This window comes from Piliocolobus tephrosceles, chromosome 10 (genome assembly GCF_002776525.5).
Source record: "Piliocolobus tephrosceles isolate RC106 chromosome 10, ASM277652v3, whole genome shotgun sequence".
In the NCBI taxonomy this organism is placed as follows: Eukaryota; Metazoa; Chordata; class Mammalia; order Primates; family Cercopithecidae; genus Piliocolobus; species Piliocolobus tephrosceles.
In genome coordinates, this window is record NC_045443.1 from 90821659 (window position 1) to 90847254 (window position 25596).

Genomic DNA, 25596 nt, shown 5'->3' on the forward strand with positions numbered 1-25596 from the left:
CCTCATTGGCAAAGTTGAGGGTATAAGCAGAGAGGGAGGGGACCTTGGCTTCTTTCCATTCACTGGCATGTTTCCGGGGCACGGTCATCCCACGCTGGACTCCAGCGCCAGTCCCAGGGCCTAGCCGAATTCGAGCCCCGGAGCGCGCGCGGCCCCGCCCACCGGGCGGCCGAGGCCCCGCCCCTATTCCCCCGCCCCACCCACTCGCCCCTATTCCCCCGCCCCACCCACCCGCCCCATTGCAACGGTCTCTGCACGCAGGCGCAGTGGCACGCGGGGGAGGCGGGGCGCGTGTGGGCCTTACTTAAACTGCAGCGGAGGGGGCGGCGCGCGGTCGCCACCGCGCTGTTGCTCAGTGGGAGCGGGTCTTCGCGCAACTGTCTCCGCGTGGCGCGCGCCTCGAGCCGCCTTTCCCCTGGCGGCTGCGGCCGGAGGGAGCGGAGGCGAGCGGGAGTCGGGCTCCATGGAGAGCGGCGGACACCCGGGCAGAGGCGGAGCCTTCATCTCGGCACCCGGGCTCCAGTGACCCGAGCTAGCGTCCCGTCCCGCCCGCGTCGGAGCGGCCGCCGGCCCCGGGACTGACCGGCCTCGCCGCACCTCCCGCACTGACCAGCGCTACCGGCGCCCCTGCGCCCGACTCGCCCTCGCCCCCACTCCCCGGCGGGGTGGCGGCGGCCGGGCCCCCGCGGCGGCGGCCGGAGCAGCAGCAGCAGCAGCAGCAGGAGCCCGCCTCTATGATGAAGTTCAAGCCCAACCAGACGCGGACCTACGACCGCGAGGGCTTCAAGAAGCGGGCGGCGTGCCTGTGCTTCCGGAGCGAGCAGGAGGACGAGGTAGGGCGCCCAGCGGCGCACGCTACTCTCCGGGGCGCCGGGGTCTGGGGCCCGGGTACTTCCCCTCCCTCCCCGCCCGGGCGCAGGCTGAGGGGCTGGGAGGGATTAGCCCCCTTCCTCCCTCCCTTCTTTCCTCCCTCCCTCCTTCCTTCCTTTCTCGGGGCTGATAGAGGAGACAAAGGGGGCTCGCCCAGCCCCACTTTCTCCATCTGGGCACTCGAGAAGGCGCCTGGTCCCCGGGAAGGTCCCGGGCCGTATGAGTCTCGCCTAGCGGGAGTCACCATCTTAATGTGCGAATTGAGTTGAAAGCCGGATAAACCTCGAGTGCTCAGCGAGAGGAGGGTGGAAATGGCGTGAGTGTTGCAGCAGAGCCCTTGTGCCTCTTTTACATATTTTCCTTCCATGTTACAGCCATTTGCGGTCTTGGATTCGATCTAAGCATGTTTGTGGAGTAACAGACAGTCCTCGTGCTTGGAATTGAGGACCCCTCAGTCTAGTCTTGGCAATTCTTGTGGGTGCATGAACCCGCTAGCTGTTGGCATAATTATGCCTCATTTTTAAAAAGGCCTTCCCTTCTTAAAGTTTTCTGACTGCAGAAAGATGGTTAGTGAAAAATGTGGAATAATGGCAAAAGGGAGACGATGGACTAGAAATGGGCAAAGCTGCCATTTTCAGACAGTAATCTACAGCTCTCAGCTTATGTGTAAAGGGTTCTTTGCTCTCTGACTTGACATCTGGAAAGGAGCAGCCTTTCTCGTTCTAAGAGCAGTCCTTGTGTAATTTACCATCTGCATTGGGCTGAGAATGAGACCCTTGGGGCTTCCCTGGAGAGCGATTTTTACTTAATTCAGTCGTATTTATTTAAAATGGCTCACTGTTGAAGTATGCTTAGGGCAATAGTAGCCTTTTGGTATTGCCACTCTTAAGATAAATTACACAGGTAAAAAAAAATTAACACTCTGAGTTCTGCTTTCATAACCAACCGTGTATAAAATACGAGGCTAAGGCTGGAGATGGGAATTTAATGGCTTCCTTTCTGCTAGTCCCTGTAGTTGTGATGAGTATGACTTAGAATACACTCAGTGGCTTAGTTCTTGTTATGTTAACAAAAAGTTCTTGAAATTTGCCCTTCAAACCCTTGTTTTGCCTTCTTTTTTTTTGAAAAGAAACCAAGCCCTTTAGATGGGTTGCTCTGTGCTCACTCATAGCCTTTACGTGTTAGACCTGAATCCCAAACGAGTGTCCAGAGAAATACGGTCCCAGCCTTTGAGATGGGTCTGCTTAGGAGGGCTAGAAACTGCAAAGGGAAAGGTTATTAACTTTTACCAAATGAACAAGTCAACAAGCATTAAGTGTTCTGTAAAAAAGATAAAGCCTTAGCGGAAAGGGGCCACGTTGAGGCAAAGTAGTAAACTTTAAATATAAAAGAAATGATAGCCAAAAGGGATCAAGATAGGTCAAGGATCTTGTCTGGTTTCCTCAATATCGTATAATTATATTCCTAATTGCGTGCTTACCATGTGCCAGGCACTGCCAGAAGAAAACTTGTTATACATTTAATCCTTTTAACACTGGGAGGTAGTGAAGTTATTCCCATTTTATAGGTGAGAAGACAGTTGCAGAGCATAAGTACTTTCCCAAATGACACAATTAGGAAGTGGTAGAGTCAGGATTCAAGGTCCAGTCCTTACTCCTGATGGTGGGCTCTGTTTGTTGAATGACTGAGATTTTTGTGAGGCTAAGTTTGGAAGCCTTTCTGAAAGTGGCGACTGAAGTATTGCCGCAATGTGAACTTGGAATTCAGGCTTTGTAAAAATACTAGACTCTGGGGGAAAATATGAGTGATGGAAATTGAAATGATGATCTATATTGCGCTTATGGTAAAGCAAAGTCTGATAGAAGCTTTAGGAGTCACTTTAGCAATAAAAATAAATGGTTATTTTTATGCTTGGATGTTATTTCTACTGTAATAAATACTAAATTCATAGCCTCTAGTTGAGTCAAGAGACCAGTGTCATTAGGTAAGGTGAAGTAGGGAGCAAGTTTTGGAGAATATATTAGAGACATCCATTGTGTAAAACTTTGTAAATCAGATAACCTGTAGGTTGAGAATCGAAGTGAGTGAGTCATCTTATTAGAGGATATGATCTGAGGGAAGACTCTAGAATTCTCCTTAAGTGAAATGCACAGCCAACTTTAACATCTGGTTTAGCTCTTCAGAATTTTCATTTCTGTGGTTGTGCATGGTTGAGGCTCTATCTATTACATGATGATTACAGAATAAACTCTGTCAGCTTTCCTGGAGATCCTATTGTTTCTCTATGAATTTGGCTTCACTCTGTTGAAATTGCATTGCCAGACTTCCCAGGACAGTCTAGAAAACCAGCTTGAACCCACCTCTCTAGTTAATAGGTGACAACTGTTTCCCTCTACTGGATGAAAAACACCTAGATCCTGGTTGGGAGATTTAAATATATGTTTTGTTTGAGGATGAAATGTTTATACAAATGGAAGTAAAAGAGTAATTGCAATTTGACCCCAAAAAAGCTATGTGGCGCTCCCATCTGGCTGTTCCTGTACTGAAGTTCTCAGTAAGTTTCTACTTTAGAAAAGATTGTTCTAGGAAAGAAGGTTGTTCTAAGAGCAGAGTTATTCTTTTAAGGTGGTTTTATATATTAAATATTTTCCACCTTATCTTCTGCTCTGTAGGGTAAATACGTATTAGTATTTGTTTAGGAAGAAATTAGGTAGCAGAAGTAACCTATCCCAAGGTCACAGAAGCTGGCAGATCCTTTTGAGCTCTGGTCCTTTGTTTCTAAATGTTTTGTTTATTTGACCTACCTCCCCAGCTAGTTATTTCTGTGGGGAAGCACCCTCAGTTTTGGCAGCTGGACTTCTAGACAGGCCCACAACTAATTGCCCTGTAGAGTAGCTGCGTACTGTGCTTGTACAGTGAAAGATGACAGTGCTTTTACAGATGGGTAATCAGAAATGGATTCTGTTGAATGTATTTGTATATATGATAGTTTAAAAGGGGATGAAGAGATGAGATCTTAGCTCCTAAGAAACGTTATATAGGGGAAGTTTGGACAAGTGATCAATGGAAAGGGAAATAAAGTAAGGGAAAAGTGTGGTCGGGTATTCTGGGGTTAAGATCCAATGTGAGTCATTTGGAGTTGGATGTGGATGACTGGGAAAGGAGGAGGGACCAGGCATCTCAAATAGAACAAGACTTGGGGCTGTGGTAGATTTGGCTGTAGCTTAGGGATGGCATAGGATAAGTAATAGTTGAAATATGCAACACTTCAAATGTAAGGTTGAGAAATTGCTACACAAGAAAGGAACTCTTATTAGTTTTGAACAAAGAACATTTAGATATTAGATGTATTCAAGCTTGAGAGTGATCTGGCAGCAAAATAGGTTTGGACTGCTAAGGGGAGAAGTAGAATGACTTGATCCTGGGTAGAATCCAGACATACTTTCAAGAGAGGCATTAACAAATCAGTCTTAAGGACTAATCACTACAGGCCAGGCGGGCGGATCACCTGAAGTCAAGTGTTCGAGACCAGCCTGGCCAATATGGCGAAACCCTGTCTCTAGTAAAAATAGAAAATACAAAAAGTAGCCAGGCATGGTGGAATGTGCTTGTAATCCCAGCTACTCAGGAGGCTGAAGCATGAGAATCGCTTGAACCTGGGAGGCGGAGGTTGCAGTGAGCCAAGATCATGCTGTTGCACTCTAGCCTGGGCAACAGAGCAAGACCCTGTCTCCAAAAAAATTAAAAAATTGCTCTGTCTCCAAAAAAAAAAAAAAAAAAAGAAAGAAAACTAACCACTACTCTTCCATAGAACTTGCTGCCCTAATTAGCTTTTAAGCTCTATGAGCCAGGGGCTGTCTTCTATTGATGGTCTGCTATAATGCTGAATATATATTACTGAAAAATCTTGAGTTGTACAAAATCATGCAGTAAAGCTTTGGTGGGAAAGGTTGAGTCTGAAAACCTAAAACCAGAGCTCTGATGAACAACAATACTAATACAAAATATTACTAGAGTTAAATCTCCACTAGCATTTTTATACTTAGAATCAACAGTTAGTCCACCCTTTTTACACATATACTCTGGGGCTTATAGTTCTTCAGAGTTAAGTTCTTGAAGTATTTGTTTCAAATGGAGAACACTTTCATCAAAAATAAGTACTATCCAAAGGTAGCCTTTTTATTTATTTATTTATTTATTTGTTTGTTTTTTTGAGACGGAGTCGCGCTCTGTTGTCCAGGCTGGAGTGGAGTGGCATTGTCTTGGCTCACTACAAGCTCTGCCTTCTGGGTTCACACCATTCTGCCTCAGCCTCCCGAGTAGCTGGGACTACAGGCGCATGCCACCATGCCCAGCTAATTTTTTGTATTTTTAGTAGAGACGAGATTTCACTGCGTTAGCCAGGATGGCCTTGTTCTGACCTTGTATGTGATCCACCCACCTTGGCCTCCCAAAGTGCTGGGATTACAGGCGTGAGCTACCGTGTCCGGCCTGGAAGCCTTTTTTAAACACAGAGAAGTGTCACCAACCTCTTGATGCAGAGCCTCCGGCTCTCCCAGAAGGTTTCCTGTCATAAAACCAGGCATTAATGTCGAAATTGCATTGGATCATTATTTTTTTTCTTAGGGTCTTTGTACAACTTAAGACTTTCTCTAATTGAAAAAAGCTTACGTCACTTTAAAACATTGACCTGCTAGGTAAAAATGCCATGGTCAACCTGACTTACCACATTATTGATAATACTTATCTACCAATCCCATATAACTTAGAGCTAAACATAGTTTAGAAGAAAGAACTGTTATTTCTGGTCTACTGTGCCTCTGTAGTCCAAAAATAGGTACTAATTTTCTTAATAATAGTAGGTAGCTGTTTAGCATGTATCAAACCATTTTCATAACCTATGTTCTTGTAAAATGTCTATGTGCATAGTGGGTGTTCCTAATAACACTGCTGGCCTAATTTTGGTTAAGTATAGTAGAAGTAGGTTAACATGTAGTTTTAACCATTCATGATATCCTGATTCATGATAATTTGGGAAGAAAGAACAGCAACCTCAAAACAGTTTATAAGTAGGCCAGGTGCAGTGGCTCACACCTGTAATCCCAGCCCTTTGGGAGACCAAGCTGGGTGGATCACCTGAGGTCAGGGGTTCAAGACCAGCCTGGGCAACATGGCAAAACCTCATCTCTACTAAAAATACAAAAATTAGCTGGGCATGGTGGTGTGCGCCTGTAGTCCTGGCTACTCTGGAGGCTGGGGCAGGAGAATCCCTTGAATCTAGGAGGTGGAGGTTGCAGTGAGCTGAGATTGCACCACTGCACTCCAGTCTGGGTGACAGAGCGAGACTCCATCTCAAAAATAACAACAACAAACGGTTTCTAAATAGCTACAGTTTTCAAAATAAACCTCTTCATTCTTAGGGATCACTTGAGGTTCTCTGGATGGCTCCTCCCCTCCCCTTCCCGGGAACAGAACGTGGTATCTATATAGTGGTTGGAGTTCCTAGAGCCAAGCCACGACAATTGCAGCGTTAAGGGTAAAAGGTGAAACACAAATGGGAATTCGGGGCCCAGGGACCTACAGCCTCTGAAGGCATAACTGCATTACATAGCCCTTGAACAGCACTCTCTTATATATCCTCAGCCAGGAGGACCCGTCAGTTGATAAAGGGGTATAGATTCTATACAATAGATCGGGGTGCCCAATCTTTTTTTTTTTTTGTTTTGTTTTGTTTTTGGAGTCTCGCTCTGTCACCACGTCACCAGGCTGGAGTACAGTGGTGCAATCTCGGCTCACTGCAACCTCTGCCTCCTGGATTCAAGTGATTCTCCTGCCTCAGCCTCCTGAGTAGCTGAGACTACAGGCGTATGCCACCACGCCCAGCTAATTTTTTGTATTTTTAGTAGAGACTATGAGCCAAGCCATGACAATTGCAGCTTTAAGGGTAAAAGCTGAAACACAAATGGGAATTCACTATGTTGGCCAGGATGGTCTCGATCTCCTGACTTCGTGATCTGCCCACAGCCTCCCAAAATGCTGGGATTACAGGCATGAGCCACCACGCCTGGCCTGGGATGCCCAATCTTTTAGCTTCACTGGGCCTCATTGGAAGAATTGTCTTGGGCCATACATAAAACACACTAACATTAATGATAGCTGGTGAGCTGAAAAAGTAATAATTGCAAAAATATTTCATAATATTTTAAGAAAGTTTATAAATTTGTGTTTGGCTGCATTCAAAGCCATCCTGGGCTGCATGCAGTCCACGGGCCACGGGTTGAGCGGGCTTGCAATAGATCATTCTATAATTCACAGACTTTTTTTTTTTTTTTTAAGAGTCTCACTCTGTCGCCCAAGCTGGAGTGCAGTGGCGCGACCTCAACTCACTGCAACCTCTGCCTCCCAGGTTCAAGCCATTCTCCTGCCTCAGCCTTCCAAGTAACTGGGATTACAGGTGCATGCCAACACGCCTGGCTAATTTTTGTATTTTTAGTTGAGACGGGGTCCCACCGTGTTGGCCAAGCTAGTCTCTTACTCTTGACCTCAAATGGTCTAGCCACCTCAGCCTCCCAAAGTGCTGGGATTACAGGCATGAGCTATCATGGCCGGCCACTACACTATTCTTAAAGTGATAAATGCTTCTCTCCAAATGCTTAAAACCTTAGGTATCTAGGAAAAGACTAAATAACTCTTCAACAGTGCCAGGTGAGTGGTGTTTTATTCTAGTAATTGTCTAATACATGGAAAGAGGGAGTAAGATTTAGTAGTGTAGTAGGAAGAATGCTTATGTGAAGATAGATTGAATAGAGTAGGAAGAGATGTCTTCACTTCTCACCACACTAATAGCGTTGGCTTTGGGGTCTGAGTGTGCTCCAAGTCTGGCTCTGCAGCCTGGTAGAATGAGTAGTCTCCTTTTCATAAATCTTTCCTATGGTCTCAGCTCTGATTTATCTGGAAGGCTGAATGCATCTTCCTTCATCTCTGTCATTGCTAATGTAACAGACTGGCATCCTGATGGATACAGAAAATCTAATCTACTCAGAGAAAGCAATTTCAAACCTATGAATGACCATGTGTGGCTCTGTCAACTGTTGGTGTGTCTTTGTAGAATAAGCTTTTATAACCCATCTTTAGAGCATTAATTAGCATGCTAACTATACTAGTAAATTTGAGGGTATCATAGAAATGTATAGATGGCTGTTGTGTGCATTTAGAGGGCGTATTGCAGAATAATGCGTTGTGATAGGGTTCTAGAGATTGAGATTCTTCCACTTTTGTAGGAGGGGCTTAGGAGCAGCTGCCCATTATTTGAAATCAATATTATTGCAAGAAAAGCAACCATTATGGTTATATGGTTATGTTGCTGTGATTCAGTAAATGGCGCCCTCAAAACAAACCAAAAAAAGCCTTTACGATAAATTGTGCTGAAATTTGATTTTAGATTTCTGCATGTGTAGATTATATATATATATTTGTAAATCTTTTTAAAAAAACGTGTGTGTGTGTGTGTGTGTGTGTGTGTATATAAAATTTTCTTTTTTCTCTTTGAGACAGAATCTCACTTCTGTTACCCAGGCTGGAGTATAGTGGCATAGTCATGGCTCACTGCAGCCTCAACTTCCCAGGTTCAGGTGATTCTCCCACCTCAGCCCCCCAAGTAGCTTGGACTACAGGTACATCCACCATGCCTGGCTAATTTATTGATTTTTTTTGTAGAGACAGGGTCTTCCTATGTTGTCTAAGCTGGTCTTGAACTCCTGGACTCAGTCTGCCTGCCTTAGCGTCCCAAAGCACTGGGATTACAGGTGTGAGCCATTGTGTCTGGCCTGTAAAAGATATTAATAGTTCAGGCTGGGCGCAGTGGCTCACACCTGTAATCTCAGCACTTTGGAGGCCGAGGTGGGTGGATCATTTGAGGTCAGGAGTTCAAAAGCAGCCTGGTCAACATGATGAAACCCAGTCTCCACTAAAAATACAAAAAAAATGAGCCGAGCATAGTAGTGCATAGCTGTAATCCTAGCTAGTCAGGAGGCTTGTAATCCCAGCTACTCAGGAGGCTGACGCATGAGAATTGCTTGAACCCAGGAGGGAAAGGTTGCAGTGAGCTGAGATAGCACCATTGCACTCCAACCTGGGTGACAGAGTGAGACCCTGTCTCAAACAAACAAAAACTATTACTAGTTGAGTTTTCCCACAGTTATAGTAGAAAAGGTATAGTGAAGCTGAAAAATGTGAATGTATGACTAGTAAAAACACTGCTCAGAACTCATATCTCCAAAATTTATGTAAAAAACAAAATTTCCATTATTGACTCTAGTAGATATTTTCATCATTCTCAAAAAAAAAATGTTGTGGAACACTTAACGTTTGCATTAACAGATACGTCAAATCTTTTGTCTGGGTTGGAGAACTCTTAACTGAAAGAACATAGCTAAATCTTTCATAAGGAAAGTATACTTTCTTACTAATTTTGGCCTCTGGAAAACAATACTGAATGGACTCTGATTTTTTTTTTTTATTATTATTTTTGAGACAGAGTCTTGCTGTGTTGCCCAGGTTGGAATGCAGTTGCGCTATCTCAGCTCACTGCAAAGTGCCTCCTGGATTCAAGCGATTCTCCTGCCTCAGCCTCCCGAGTAGCTGGGATTACAGGCATGCACCACCATGCCCAGCTACTTTTTATATTTTTAGTAGAGATGACGTTTCACCATGTTGGCCAGGCTGGTCTTGAACTCCTGACCTCAAGTGATCCTCCTGCCTCGGCCTCCCAAAGTGCTGGGATTACAGGCATGAGCCACTGCACCTGGCTGGACTGTTTTATTTGCATGCTCTTTACAAAACTGGTTTTTCAAGATGAATTACTTTAGTAGTTCTATAAAAATGTAGTCCAGAAAAATCTACATTGATGATTTCATCTTCAACAGATTCCAAGTGACTTCAACAGAAAAGCTGTAATTCTTGAGTTCTTGATAGTTCTGGAGTGACAGTGCACCACTACAGTGCAACTCCTCACCACCACTCCCAGTTTCTCTTTTATAATCCCAGGCTTTTTAACTTGGTGAAATGTTTTTCTGAAAAGAGAAATGGTCATATATCACTGGACAAAAGAGCAGGTGTGGGAGTTCTTAGGGAAACACTGAGTTATGTTTTCATCTTAATCACAACCACCTGCCTAAAAACAGTTGTTAGTGTCCTCTGTTGTCTGCCTAATTAAAATATAAACATGCTCCAGTGTGATACCAACCTTTTTTCATCTGTATTGGTCTAGATCTAGTGCTGGGGACTGCTTCCAAGTGCATGACAGATCCCAGATAATCACAGGATGGCCTTGCTATCACACTAATTGGCCTTAAGTTAAAAACCTGTTCATTATTATTGGGGTAGGGGGCAGGTAGGGGACTGTTTTAATTGTCCTTCTCTCTACTAATGCTATTCATATTTTTCCACCCTGGCAGACATACGCCAGTCTATTCTCTTACCTGGAGTGTATCCCTCGGTTCTTGCTCACTCTTAGTCACTGCCTTCTCCCCACCTTCCCCCACCCCAAATGTGACCTTGGCCCTCATTTGAACACCCAAATGAACTATTCAAGATGAGTAGGCAAGTACTTAATGAAACAGACAGACTTTCAAATCTGTCACCATCACATCTGTGTAAGACCTCTTTTCATAAGCTAGTTGTTTAGATGACCAGTCATTTCTGTGTCTCAGATATTAAGTACCCATTTAAAGTGATCATTTTATGGAAAGATATATTTGAAGTTATTGGTTTGACCAAGTTTATTCTTCCTGGGATGTCCAGGGACTCTTGGATGATAAGTTACTAGATTAGGCTAAATCGTTTGTCCACAATTTATCGTGATATAGATTTATATAGATGGATGTGTTCTTGCAGTTTTTAGACAAAATACTGAGCATTCTTTGTGACTTTACTCCAACCGTACCTCCAAGAATATAAGCTCTTTGAGGGAAAGATGTATATTCAGTATCTTTTCATCACATACGATTCCTGTTCAGTATCACACAATTAGTAGATAAGGAGCAAAATCAGCAACTTCTTTCTCCATAGTGCTTCTCTTTAAGGTGGAGAACTTGGGCGGAATACTTTTTGACAGGAGTCAGTCTGTTCTCTGTCTTTCTAGCGGTTGAAGATTGTAAAGATGAAAGTGAATAGATTTAGTTTGGATGCCATGTGCATGATGCTTCTTTCCTGCTAGCCCATTTTCATGATTCTGATTTTCTTTTGAAAAACATTTTAAAGTGGTAAGGTTTTGCATTAAAATTAAAAGTGGATAAATAACTAACAGTTAATTGGCTGTAGATGTCCAATATGTGACCCTTGAGACGAGCACTTGAAATATGACTGCACTAAGGAATTGAATTTTAAATTTTATTTAACCTTAAATTTAACCATATGATGCTGGTGGTGACTGTGTTAGCTTTAGAGCCTCACAAGCATGAAAAGCTCAAAAGTAGAGTTTGGGACAGACTGGAATTAATTGGCAGATCAAGGGCCCAGAGGAGCCCAATTCTGTCTGCAGGTTTGTCAATTTAGATGAGTAGACAAGTGCTTATTACTGAATTTCAAAACTGCCATCACCAAAAGTTGGATATTAGCAAATCTGCCTTAAGCTAGTAGTTCAATGTGAATCATTTCTGGACCATAGATAATTGAACCCAGGAGGCAAAAGTTGCAGTGAGCAACCTTTAAATGAGAACCTTTAAATGAGATAATTACTCATTCAAATTTACTGGCTTATTTATTTATTTATTTTTGAAAGATACATTTGGCTGGGTGTGGTGGCTCACACCTGCAATCCCAGCACTTTGGGAGGCCAAGGCAGGAAGATCATTTGAGGCTGGCAGTTCAAGACCAGCCTGGCCAACATGGTGAAACTCTACCTCTACTAAAAATACAAATATTAACCAGGCATAGTGGTAGGTGCCTATAATCCCAGCTACTTGGGAGGCTGAGGCAGGAGAATCGCTTGAACCAGGGAGGTGGAGGTTGCAGTGAGCCAAGATTGCATCATTGCACTCCAGTCTGGGCAACAAGAGCGAAACTGTCTTAAAAAAATAAAAAGAAAAGAAACAGTTGAAGTTAATGGTTTGATCAAATATTTTCTTTTTGGAATATCAAGGGATTCTTACACCATAAATTATTAGATTATGCTAAATCACTTATCAAATTTATATACTATTTTCATGAGACTGTCTAAAAAGTAATTTATGAAAGAGAAATATTGACACATAAGGGTTCCATGTTACTGACTTTTGGAAGAAAAGTTTAGTCATGCTGATGTCATGTAGATGCAGGTTTGGTTTTAAATCTGAAGCATAGGCCGGGCGCGGTGGCTCACACCTGTAATCCCAGCACTTTGGGAGGCCGAGGCAGGTGGATCACGAGGTCAGGAGTTGAAGACCAGCCTGGCCAAGATGGTGAAACCCCATCTCTACTATAAAAGTACAAAAAGTAGCTGGGCGTGGTGGCGGGAGCCTGTAATCCCAGCTACTCAGGAGGCTGAGGCAGAGAATTGCTTGAACCGAGGAGGCGGAGGTTGTAGTGAGCCGAGATCATGCCGCTACACTCAAGCCTGGGCGACAGAGTGAGACTGCGTCTCAAAAAAAAAAAAAAAAAAAAAATCTGAAGCATAAAATGTTTCTTCAGAAAAGCAGACACAGCTTATACTAATTCACCATTATTAATCTCCTGTAGTTTAGCTCTCTGTCTTGGATAACTGGAAACATCATGGTCATTGACCTAGATACATGAGACTTTGCATTTCATTTATTCAGGACTGCAACATTTTGAATATGGATGATTTCGAAACTCCCTATTTACTAAGTGATGATGTACTTTTCAGGTGGCTAGTCACCTGCATTATGTCCCATTATTAAGGTAATCCAGGAAGTTGCTTAGCATAGAATTGTATAACAAGAATTTCGTTTAGGCAGTAGAAACCAGTTTATCCTTAACTCATACCTAGTGACCAGAACAAGAGGCCTGTAACTCTGCATTCCGGACCAGTAGTTGCTATTTACTTTCCCATGATGTGAGACAAACCCTTAACATTTTTATTTAACTTCAAAACTTACACTCACTTGCCAGTCTTGATAGATGGCCAGTGCCTTTGGTTGCCATAGATCCTCTGTAAGCCTCCAATTTTGAATAAAATATGAAGGTTTTGAAATCTGATTTGTAGTTTCTCTGTTTAAAGTGGAATTTGAACTTAGAGACCCTTGCATGCACTTTTGGATTTTTAATTTTCTTTTTCTGATTTTCTATAAAGTCTCATCTGGGTATAAAATGATAATGTAATAGCTCCCCCCCGCCCTTTTTTTTTTTTTTTTTTTAAATTGAGACAGTCTCATTCCATCGCCCAGGCTGGAGTACAGTGGCATGATCACAGCTTACTGTAGTCTCGGCCTCCTGGGCTCAAGTGATCCTTTCCACCACAGCCTCCTGAGTAGTTGGGATTACGGGCACATGTTACCATGCATGGCTAATTTCTGTATTTTTTGTAGAGGGGATTTTGCCATGTTGCCCAGGCTGTTCTCAGACTCCTTAGTTCAAGAAATCCGCCCACCTTGGCCTCCCAAAGTGCTAGGATGGGATTACAGGTGTGAGCCACCATGCCCGGCCTGGAATGCTGCTTTTCTAATGAGGGGGTTCTATGCCTGAATAGATATTCTCTTTTAACTCAGCATTTTGGGGGCTTGAGAGAAAGGTGGGAGTTGCTAATTGTCAGCTTGAAACTTGCCAGTTTGGAAAAGTTGAGTTCCTGGTAACTTAGTCAAATAGGAGAGGTCTTCTGTGCTGGCTGTGAACTCTTAAAGGCCAGCAGCTCCTGGCAGCAGGGAGGGAGCAGGGCAGATAGAGGTGCTGGCATGCATTAAAAAAAAAAAAAAATCGTTAACGGCTCTTGCCTGTAATCCCAGTTGGGAGGCCAAGGTGGAAAGATCACTTGAGCCCAGGGTTTCGAGACCTATCTAGGCAACATGACAAGACCCCACCTCTATAAAATAATACAAAAATCAGACTGGGCAGGGTGGCTTACACCTGTAATCCCAACACTTTGGGAGGCCAAGGCAGGCAGATCACTTGAGGTCAGGAGTTTGAGATCAGTCTGGCCAACATGGCGAAACCCTGTCTCTACTCAAAATACAAAAATTTAGCTGGTTGTGGTGGCAGGTGCCTGTAATCCCACCTACTTTGGAGGCTGAGATGGGAGAATCACTTGAACCCAGGAGGCAGAGGTTGCTGTGAGCCAAGACCATGCCACTGCACTCCAGCCTGGATGACAGGGCGAGACTCCATTAAAAAAAAAAAAGTACAAAATTAAGACAGGCCTGGTGGTGGGTGCCTGTATTCCCAACTGCTTGGGAAGCTGGAGTGAGAAGATCACTTGAGCCCGGGAAGTGAAGGCTGCAGTCAGCAGGGATTGTGCCACTGTACTCCAACCTGGATGTCTGAGTGAGACCCTGTCTGTCATCATCCTCTCTATCTACACTGGGAATGAAACTTCATGATAAACCCTATGTGTTTTCCAGGAAGAACTGTTTAAATTTACTTGAAGGCAGTATACTAAGATAATTTTGTCGACACTTTTGTTCAAATTGGTTTATTGATTTTTATTTTTTATTTTTTTGAGACAGAGTCTCACTCTGTTGCCCTGGCTGAAGTGCAGTGGCACAATCTCAGCTCACTGCAACCTTTGCTTCCTGAATTCAAGCAATTCTTGTGCCTCAGCCTCCTGAGTAGCTGGGACTACAGGAATGTGCTACCACACCCAGCTAATTTGTGTATTTTTAGTAGAGATGGGGTTTCACCATGTTGTCCAGGCTGGTCTTGAACCCCTGACCTCAGATATCTGCCCACTTCAGCCTCCCAAAGTGCTGGGATTATAGGTGTGAAGTGCTGGGATTATAGGCGTGAGCCACCACACTCACCTCGAGTTGATTTTTAACTTTAGTGAAGTTCAACATAAGCTAGCCCACAAATATTCTTTTTTTTTTTTTTTTTTTTGAGACAGAATCTAGCTCTGTTGCCCAGGCTGGAGTGTAGTGGCACAATCTTGGCTCACTGCAACCTCCGCCTCCCAGGTTCAAGTGATTCTCCTGCCACGGCCTCCTAAGTAGGTGGGATTACAGGTGCCTGCCACCACGCCTGGCTAATTGTTTGTATTTTTAGCAGAGATGGGGTTTCAACATGTTGGCCAGGCTGGTCTTGAACTCCTGACCTCAGGTTATCTGCCCACCTCAGCCTCCCAAAGTACTAGGATTACAGGCATTGAGCCACCGCGCCCGGCCAAGTATTCATTTAAAAGATAGGTATGTAATACCCCCATTACCTGTTAAATAGTTAAACTCTAGGATACTTGTCTAAGATAATAGGGTATTTTTGTAACAGTTTGTACATTTCAGTCTTTTTTTTTTTTTTGAGATGGAGTCTCACTCTCCAACCAGCCTAGGCTGGTTGTGCAGTGGTGCAATGTCGGCTCACTGCAACCTCCGCCTCCCAGGTTCAAGTGATTCTCATGCATCAGTCTCCCAAGTAGCTGAGATTACAGGCAGGCACCACCACGCCAGCTAATTTTTGTATTTTTAATAGAGATGGGGTTTCACCATGTTGGCGAGGTTGGTCTCGAAGTCCTAAACTCAGGTGATCACCCACCTCGGCCTCCCAAAGTGCTGGGATTATAGGTGTGAGCCACCATGCCCAGCCACATTTCAGTCTTAATACTATTCTTGGTAAGGGGTCCATAGACTTTTCCAAATTAAGCGCCAGATAAACATTTTAAGCTTTGAGGGCCACACAGTCTCTGTAACAACTACTTTGACTCTGCTGTTTCATCACTAAAACAACCATAGACAACATGTAAAAATGAGTAAGTGTGACTCGATTCTAATAATTCCATCTGTGGACACTGAAATTTGAATTTCACATAATTTTATTTTATTTTATTTATTTATTTTTTTTGAGACGGAGTCTCGCTCTGTCGCCCAGGCTGGAGTGCAGTGGCCGGATCTCAGCTCACTGCAAGCTCCGCCTCACGGGTTTACGCCATTCTCCTGCCTCAGCCTCCCGAGTAGCTGGGACTACAGGCGCCCGCCACCTCGCCCAGCTAGTTTTTTGTATTTTTTAGTAGAGACGGGGTTTCACCGTGTTAGCCAGGATAGTCTCGATCTCCTGACCTCGTGATCCGCCCGTCTCGGCCTCCCAAAGTGCTGGGATTACAGGCTTGAGCCACCGCGCCCGGCCTCACATAATTTTAAAATGTAAAAATACTTTTGGCTCGCAGACTGTACAAAAACAGGTGGTGAACTGCAGATTGCCAGTCCTGTTCTAGATCATAAATGATAGCTGCCTGTTAGCAGAATGAAGTGACTTTGGCCCTTGTATGCCGGTTTAAAATAGGAAGGATGCTTCTTGCCACCTAATCATAACAGTAACAAGCACTGTGTATCAAGAATCGACTTTAGGTGCATTTCCCCATTTCTTTCTCCTAAATCTGTTTTCTTCTTAGTATTCTTATTTTCTAGGTGAGGAAACAAGGAAACCTACCTATGGTTATGTCCTTAAATTTGGAATATTCCATAACTAAAGAAACTTATGTGACCATAGATCTCAGTGCATACAACTCTGGCTAATAAGCCAAGTTTCTGTTTTTATCCTTTGTTAGTATCCAATAATTCAAGAGTTTTACTAATTGAATCTGGTAGTTTATTTTATTAGATACAAGTGATTTGGTAGTGTGACCATGTTAATGTTAATTCTGATTTCAGAGAGATGGTGTTTAACAAAGATTGTTAATTGCATTTTTGTGGTATAATGCGTACCCCTAATAATTTTAATTCAATTTTAAAATGGATTAATCTAGAGTAGAGTTACAACCTTGCAGAGGTTTGAGAATGTTGTTTATATATGAAGTGTTTCTCAGGCTAGAAGTATACAGCTGCGGTTCACCTTACAGGTGCTGCTGGTGAGTAGCAGCCGGTACCCAGACCAGTGGATTGTCCCAGGAGGAGGAATGGAACCCGAGGAGGAACCTGGCGGTGCAGCCGTGAGGGAAGTTTATGAGGAGGTGAGATGTTCTTTCACACAAATTCTGTTTCGGAGTTTTAAAAACAAGGCCCTTTGCTACATAACACTAAGACAAGGAAATGGGTGCAGCAGTGCTTTTTGTTGCCTGACGCAACTTTAATTTTAATTTTTTTTTTTTTTTTTGAGATGGAGTCTTGCTCTGTTGCTAGGCTGGGGTTCAGTGGCACGATCTTGGCTCACTGTCACCTCTGCCTCCCAAGTTCAAGTGATTCTCCAGCCTCCCGTGTAGCTGCGATTACAGGCACGTGCCACCGTGTCTAGCTAATTTTTGTATTTTTAGTAGAGACAGGGTTTCACCATGTTGGCCAGACTGGTCTCGAACTCCTGACCTCAGGTGATCCACCCGCCCCAGCCTCCGAAAGTGCTGGGGATTATAGGCATGAGCCACTACACCTGGCCTTAATTTTTGTATTTTTAGTAGGGTCAGGGTTTCACCATGTTGGCCAGGCTGGTCTCAAACTCCTGACCTCAAGTGATCCTTCCACCTCGGCCTCCCAAAGTGCTGGGATTACAGGCATGAGCCATAGTACCCAGCCAGAAATACTAATTTTTGATCAGTCCTTGCTACTCATGAAGTAAATGACAATAAAAACTTCACAGAAGCAGGAAGATAGTGAGTTGGTATGGGGAGAGGTATTGTATTTAGATTTAATAGCTGAGTATAAGTTGTATTTTGTTATAAAAAGGTAAACATTTTATATTTTATCTTTTTTTAATAGGCTGGAGTCAAAGGAAAACTAGGCAGACTGCTGGGCATATTTGAGGTGAGTTAAAAAGTAATCTTCACTTTGCTGATAATAGAATTAATGATTTCTTCCTAACCAACCAAATAATGTGGCAGCAGCCTGAACCAGACATTTCTGTCAGACTAGCAGTAGGCATCAGTCCAGGATTAGGGAGGGAGGGAAGTAAAAGCCACTTTTTCATATGCCATCACGTTTGTTTATTTACTTATATTTTTTATTTTCTTTAAGACACAGTCTCACTCTGTTGCCAGGCTGGAGTGCAGTGGCACAATCTTGGGTCACTGCAACCTCTGCCTCCCGGATTCAAGTGATTCTTCTGTCTCAGCCTCCTGAGTAGCTGGGACTACAGGCACGCGCCACCACGCCCAGCTAAGTTTTGTATTTTTAGTAGAGACGGGGTTTCATCATGTTGGCCAGGATGGTCTCCATCTCTTGACCTCATGATCCGCTTGCCTCGGCCTCCCAAAGTGCTGGGATTACAGGCGTGAGCCACGGCACCCAGCTGACATGACTTTTATACAGCATTATTATGTAGTGATTACTTCTGTTTGACAATACAGTGGAGCTGATACTGAAATGTTTCTCTTAATCCACTGTAGACTATTTAGGGTATAGATATTTTAGGAGGTACAATATTTTTAGTATGACCTAAAGGCTTAGGTCTCATGTATTTATCTGGAAATGTCCCCATTGCCCTTAGCAAATAATATTGTATGATATACATAGTGACGTAAAGGATTGTATGAAAATATAAATCTCAGGTACATAGAACAGATGCTAAAAGAACAGAATTCTCTTTCATATATTCTCTTATTACTGAGGGCAGAATAGAATTTTCAGGGAGGGAATTTGAATGTGATCGGCGCTCTTTGGAAGCCAGGGAAAAAGGAGGTCCAGATGTATTTTCATCCAAGATTCAGACCTAGATACATAGTATACCAGGAACATGGTCACTTTCCTTTTTTTCAGAGTACTATTTATAGCTTAGTTAAGTCTTTATAGTACTATGAACCATATACATTTTATTTTTAAGCCTTAGGAAATCAGAAAAAAATTCCGATTCTATAGCACTTGGTAGAATTGATGACTTTTACCAGAATACAGTAATTATTAAGAGTAAAGTTGACCGGGTGTGGTGGCTCCTGCCTGTAATCCCAGCACTTTGGGGAGGCCAAGGCAGGCAGATCACGAGGTCAGGAATTCAAGACCAGCTTGGCTAATATGGTGAAACCCTGTCTCTACTAAATAAATACAAAAATTAGGCGGGCGTGGTGATGTGTGCCTGTAGTCCCAGCTACTTGGGAGGCTGAGGCAGAAGAATTGCTTGAACCTGGGAGGTGGAAGTTGCAGAGTGAGACTCCGTCTCAAAAAAAAAAAAAAAAAGAGAAAGAGGAAAGTCATTCAGGTAGAATTCAGTCTTTTCCAGAATTCAGCAGTTGCTTCATCCAGTTAAATAGCACCATCTCCTGGTTAAATTGAAAAACATATTGAGGTTTTTACAAATAACACATTTGTCAGTAAGCTGACAAGGTTTTTGAAGAAAACATCTCACATTATAAATAAAGCTTAAAGGCTGGGCGCGGTGGCTCACGCCTGTAATCCCAGCACTTTGGGAGGCCGAGGCGGGCGGATCACAAAGTCAGGAGATGGAGACAACAGTGAAACCCCATCTCTACTAAAAATACAAAAAATTAGCCAGGCGCGGTGGCGGGCGCCTGTAGTCCCAGCTACTCAGGAGGCTGAGGCAGGAGAATAGCGTGAACCCGGGAGGCGGAGCTTGCAGTGAGCTGAGATCCAGCCACTGCACTCCAGCCTGGGCGACAGAGCGAGACTCCGTCTCAAAAAAAAAAAAAGAAATAAAATAAATAAATAAAGCTTAAATAATATGGGAAGGTAACAGTATTAAGTGCTTTACAAATACTGTTTACCAGGACATGTCAATCAAAAAATACCTTTCCCCTTAGAAAGTATAAGGGAAAATTGGATTGCCCTGCCCATTCATCCCAGTGATTTTAATGAATTTGTGAATGTAGCATAATAAATGTATTCATTTGTCAGACATAGAAATAAAACAACTGATGCTTAAAAATCATGATGTGTTAAGTGACATTTGCCTCTAATTTATTGTTTTTATTCCTTCTCAGATATAAAAATATAATCCTTCCCAACTATAAAAACCCACTGTTTTGAGTAGATTATTCAGGTTGTTTGTGGCCAAAATCAGGACAAGTATCTAAAGTTGTGGACTATGGCAAAGAAGGCTAACTTTAATCAGGATGAAGGAAGGCCAACTTGTTTAATTTTTAACCTAGAAACAAGTGGGTGCCTGTTTTATTTATTTATGGTTTTTTTTTTTTTTGAGATGGGGTATCATTCTGTCATCCAGGCTGGAGTGCAGTGGCATGATCTGGGCTCATTGCCACGTCCGCTTTCTGGGCTCAAGAGATCCTTCCACTTCAGCCTCCCGAGTAGCTGGGATTACAGGCATGCGCCACCACGCCCAGCTAATATTTTTGTTTTTTTTAGTAGAGACGGGGTTTCACCATGTTGGACAGGCTGGGCTCGACCTCCTGACCTCAAGTGATCCGCCCGCCTTGACCTCCCAAAGTACTGGGATTACAGACGTGAGCGACTGCGCCAGGCCATGGACTGTTGTTTATGTGTACCTTGACAGGCCTATAGGAGAAGTGCTTAAAGGAACTGGTGCTGTTTGCTCTTACAAAGGTCCTAAAGGAAGCAGTTTCCCATGGCATTGAAAGGTTGTCATGATTAGCCCCAGGGAAGAGGGGATAGGATAAAAACTATGGGTATGCAGGTCTATTATTTTAATAAGATTCCATTCAATTCTTAAGATTTTCTTTATGAAAATAACATCAGATCGGCTGGGCACAGTGGCTCACACCTGTAATCCCAGCACTTTGGCAGGCCAAGGCGGGCAGATCATGAGGTCAGGGTCTGAGAACCAGCCTTACCAACATGGTGAAACCCCATCTCTACTAAAAATACAAAAATTAGCCAGGCGTGGTGGTGCACACCTGTAATCCCAGCTACTCAGGAGGCTAAGGCAGGAGAATCACTTGAACCCAGGAGGCAGAGATTATGGTGAGCTGAGATCGCGCCACTGCACTCCAGCCTGGGCAACAGAGTGAGACTCCCTATCTCAAAACAAAAAAAAAGAAAATAACATCAGATATTCAGAAATCAGTGTTAAAAGTTTAGTACTGGAGGCTGGGTCCTCATACCTGTAAGCTCAGTTTTTGGGAAGGCCAAAGCAGGAGGTTCCCTTGAGGGCAGGAGTGGAGCAGCCTGGGCAACATCTTCAGACTTCTACAAAAATAGTAGTATGGAGAGCCAATTTCACCACCAGTAGTGATGACGCTCTAGTTCTAGTCTTCTATCTTTTTAACTTTTAAATGTTTTGTCTTATATAAAATCACTTTCGTGCTGGACTGTACAACTGAATATATTTGTTTGTGCTGGGAAATATGCTATACTAATCAGCAGTAAGGCAGACTAATTTTTTCCCTTGGAAAATGTGTCAGTGGCTAGCTCCTGTAGATTAAAATGCATTTGCTTTTTATATTCAAGCAGAACCAAGACCGAAAGCATAGAACATATGTTTATGTTCTAACAGTCACTGAAATATTAGAAGATTGGGAAGATTCTGTTAATATTGGTAAGTTCCCTTTTGATATCTGAATACTCTATTCTAACAGAAGGTTGGGAAGATTCTGTTAATATAAGTAAGTTCCCTTTTGTTATCTGAATACTCTTAAGTCAGATGCTATATTTCTGTGTCCAGTTTCCATCTTAGATTATTTCTGGTCACTTCATTTAGAGCAGGGAAGGTAACTGAAATGTAGAGATGCACATTCATCTTAGTTCTTCCCCAACATGTTGTTGTCCCAGTCATTTGTCAGGGAGTAAGTGGACATTACTTACATGGTTTACTTTTTAAAATAGACTGTCTTGTAACCAATGTCATTCTTTTCTCTAGGAAGGAAGAGAGAGTGGTTCAAAGTAGAAGATGCTATCAAAGTTCTCCAGTGTCATAAACCTGTACATGCAGAGTATCTGGAAAAGCTAAAGCTGGGTTGTTCCCCAGCCAACGGAAATTCTACGGTCCCTTCCCTTCCAGATAATAATGCCTTGTTTGTAACTGCTGCACAGACCTCTGGGTTGCCATCTAGTATAAGATAGAGAGAACTGGGTAGGCCTCTCCCACCATGTGCAGTCTCATGGGGAGAGGCTTCTTTGTTTTCCTCATCAAACATCTGAATGACGCTTGCAAACTGTCTGAATTTGCCACGCAAGGTTTTCAAACAATTTGCATGTTTTTCAGATGCTTTCAAATCTTTTTTTAAAAAAAAAAAATAGTGTAAAATATTTTAATAAGCCAAAGCCATGTGGAATTTTTGTTTAGATGCCTTAACTGTGCCACACCCCGCAAACGCCTATATTATATTTTGGTTATCTATTTCTCACAGCATATTTTCAATTTTTTGTCCATTTGACATCAGTCTGTGATTTATTTTGTCATCAGATTACTTGTGAGTATACTTCCCCCAAAATTGTTTTCTCATTCGCAGCATTAGCATATTCAGCAAATCCATCTGTGGTGGCAATGAAAAATATTATTGGTATTAAAGAAATCCATGCACCCCAAAACTTGTTTTACAGGATTACAATTTTAATTCAAAATTTCCAGATTTGGGCTATTTCTGTATGAGCCACTAACTTATTTTGTCACGGGGCTTATGCCATTTTTGGGGATTTGTTGACTCATTTGTCTGAATTTTCACAACTGGTATTATGTCACTAGCTACCTGACTGATATGCCTATTTCCCTTATAACTCAATAGTACCTTAACACAAAGTATAACTCTATAGAGTTGGTGAATATTTTAGGGAAATATTAGCAAAATGCATGTAGTAAAGACATGAAAACTGTATTCATGGAATTTGGTTCAGCATGCTCAGTTGCCAGTTCCCATTATCGATACTCTTTCTACGCATAATACCTTAGAACCGTCTTTCCCTCAGTGTACATTGCTCTTAAAATGTATTCAGTTATTTAATCTAGTGGCCCCCCACAGGAGTGGAGTCTTAAAATCTAACTCTAAATGCCAGTCAGTGATGACTGCATCACAGTTGAGTGAAATGGCCTTCCTGTTCAGCTGTTGGAGACTGAAGATTGTTAGGGCCCCTTAGAATGTCTCATCTTTTCTAGGTTGTCAACAGGTACTGTTTGTCACATAACTAACTTTCGAGGCACTGGAACATACCTGAACTAAGAATTAAATCTTTTACTTTATACTCATTTAAAATCCAGAATCCCATCTAAAACACATAGTAGATACCTTATCTGAAACTCTTGCACTTCCCCAACCAGGGCAGAAATGAGGTGGGAGAAGTTTGACTAAAATGAGGGATGGGGGAAAGTAAAAGATTTTTTTTTTTTTTTTGAGACTCCCTTTGTTGCCCAGGCTAGAGTGCAATGGCATGATCTCGACTCACTGCAACCTCTCCCTCCCGGGTTCAAGCGATTCTCCTGCCTCAGCCTCTCGAGTAGCTGGAATTACAGGCACCTCCCACTAGGCCCAGCTAATTTTGTATTTTTAGTAGAGATGGGGTTTCTTCATGTTGGTCAGGCTGGTCTCAAACTCCTAACCTCGTGATCCGCCCACTTTGACCTCCCAAAGTGCTGGGATTGCAGGCATGAGCCACCGCACCCAGCCAAAGATCTTTTTTTATATAGACTTCAGCCCTTTGTAAATATTGTAACTGGGGAGTATAGAGTAGAAGAAAGTATAGTTAAAACATTTGTTCTATAAATTAACCTTTAAAAATAAAATTACTGCTAAAAATAGAGTGCTGTTACACTTAAGGAAAATTAGTGCCATTTTGAAAATGAGATCTCGTGCCATAAATACAGCTGAACTAAATATAAATGTTCACAAATTAATGCTGTCAAAGGAATGAGTAAAGCAGAAAAACTTTTAACCAGCAGCATTTCATTCTAAAGTATGTAGTGTGATCAAACATGATCATCCAGAATTTTTATATTTTTTCTTTGTACAGAGGTTACATATTCTGGGTGTTCTTTTATAAAGGAAACATTTTAAATCCCACAAATTGACGCTTTCTATCTTCAAAGATTTTTTTGGTCAGTAATCTCTGAAATTTCCTTAAATTATATACTTAATATAGCAGAGAAACTGGATTGTTTTTGTATATAAGACTGCTTCCACCTGAAATGCTGTCATAAGTACTGGGGGGTAGGGGAGTGCCTATCTTGTACATGATATTCTTAGAGGTAATAAGGTAATAATGCATGAACTTGTTTTATAAACTCTTGGACTATGTATTTGACATGTAAAATATGTACAGTATTAATGTCAACCATCTCTTTAAAGTTAGCCTATAAATATTGTTGTATAATTTTCTTTGGTCAGAAACATTTGGACTGAATAGTGACACTCGCTAAGGATTTTCAGTGCCATTTAGTAAACCAACTGTCTATTTAGTCTATGCAACTAGCAAAAATCTGCATAATGCAACAATACAGTTTTCACACTTCAAATTTTACATGAGGGGGTTCTTCACGATTCTCCTGGAACCCAGTCTAGCAAAATTAGAGGAAAGGCCCTAGGGAGATTTATTTCTGTTATATATAGTTAACTCTACTGAGTATAACAAATAGTGTCTACTATCTCAACCCTCCAACCTTTGCAGCGTTGGGACTGTCATTTGTGATTTCTTTTTGATGGGGGAGTTGAATAAAATTGGGCAGTTAAATTTTTCAGTTCCATGTGCCTCCCAAATAAAAAACAGAAAATAAGTAGTTTTTTGTGAATTGACTTGCAGACAAAGTAGGAACTGTCCTGCATGATGTTGTTATTTTGTAAATGGATGACATTTTCCAACCAAGCACATGTCATCCAATTTTCTGTCAATCACACTGTTGTATAAAGCAGCAGAACTGAAGGGGAAAAATGATTGTTGTACACACTGAATTGCTTTGCATGGTCTCATTTGAGATAATTGGTGTAAGAATCTTGACTTTTTTATATTTGGAAACATCAAATAAAAATGGAAAAAATGATCATGGCTTTTTGAAAACAAAACAAAACAAAACAAAACACACACACATGAACTCAGATTTGCAAACCAGCTTTCTGAAACTTTGGGTAAGGTGCATGCTTTTAACTTTGAAATGTATAAACACCCAGTGGAAATGTATACCTTTCAGGGCATAGTGCATTATATGCTCACCATGGGTTGTTTAAACTGTGGTCAAGTATTCCCCCTCCAAGTGGAAGCCGGTCGGGAATTCCACAGTAACACCTTTACTGTTCTCCCATTGATGATCATATACATTCTCTCTTCCTAGTGGTACATTTGTATGATCCTTACTAGTGGAATTACTGGGTTAAAAGGAACTGCTTACCACTAAGATAATCAGTATTCTCCTGATGGATATTCTCCATCTTAATGTTGCCAGTCTAATAGTAGAGTATGTGGTTGCTTTATTGCTGTTCTCCCCACCCCCATGGAGTTGTGTCATTATTTTAATGAATATGAGCTTGATTCACTCTAGAATTCTAATACATTACAGATACTTTTTGCACTACTATCACTTTTATTATTGCAGTTCCATTTAAAAGCATAAGTGGCTAAGGCACTCCCTATCCCCACCGGCATTACATTTCTTAAAACTGCTATCCAAGACCAACTGTAGAATCTTCATGTAAAAGTCTTGTTCAAGTGTCATTTATTTTTTATTAGGGTTTTAATAGTTGGAGGGGATGAGAAACTTGGCCCTTTGCAATGTTGTCTTCACTTTGGAGGATAATAATTCTCTACAGGACTCTTT

At 42.3% G+C, this 25596-nt stretch overlaps 1 protein-coding gene across 3 annotated transcripts; it reads left to right on the forward strand.

Annotated features, from left to right (window-relative positions):
* The first annotated feature begins 294 nt into the window (after positions 1-294).
* On the forward strand, positions 295-25353 carry NUDT4 (nudix hydrolase 4). Of its 3 annotated transcripts, none has more exons than XM_023224360.2 (5): positions 295-833; positions 16844-16954; positions 17694-17738; positions 21309-21396; positions 21718-25353. In XM_023224360.2, the coding sequence occupies exons 1-5, from the start codon at positions 735-737 to the stop codon at positions 21918-21920; spliced, it is 546 nt and encodes a 181-aa protein (XP_023080128.1). In that variant the 5' UTR covers positions 295-734; the 3' UTR covers positions 21921-25353. The 3 variants fall into 3 exon arrangements, with proteins under 3 accessions (XP_023080128.1, XP_023080212.1, XP_023080284.1); XM_023224444.2 differs by having other exon boundaries at positions 21312-21396; XM_023224516.2 differs by lacking the exon at positions 17694-17738 and having other exon boundaries at positions 21312-21396.
* The last annotated feature ends 243 nt before the right edge of the window (positions 25354-25596 follow it).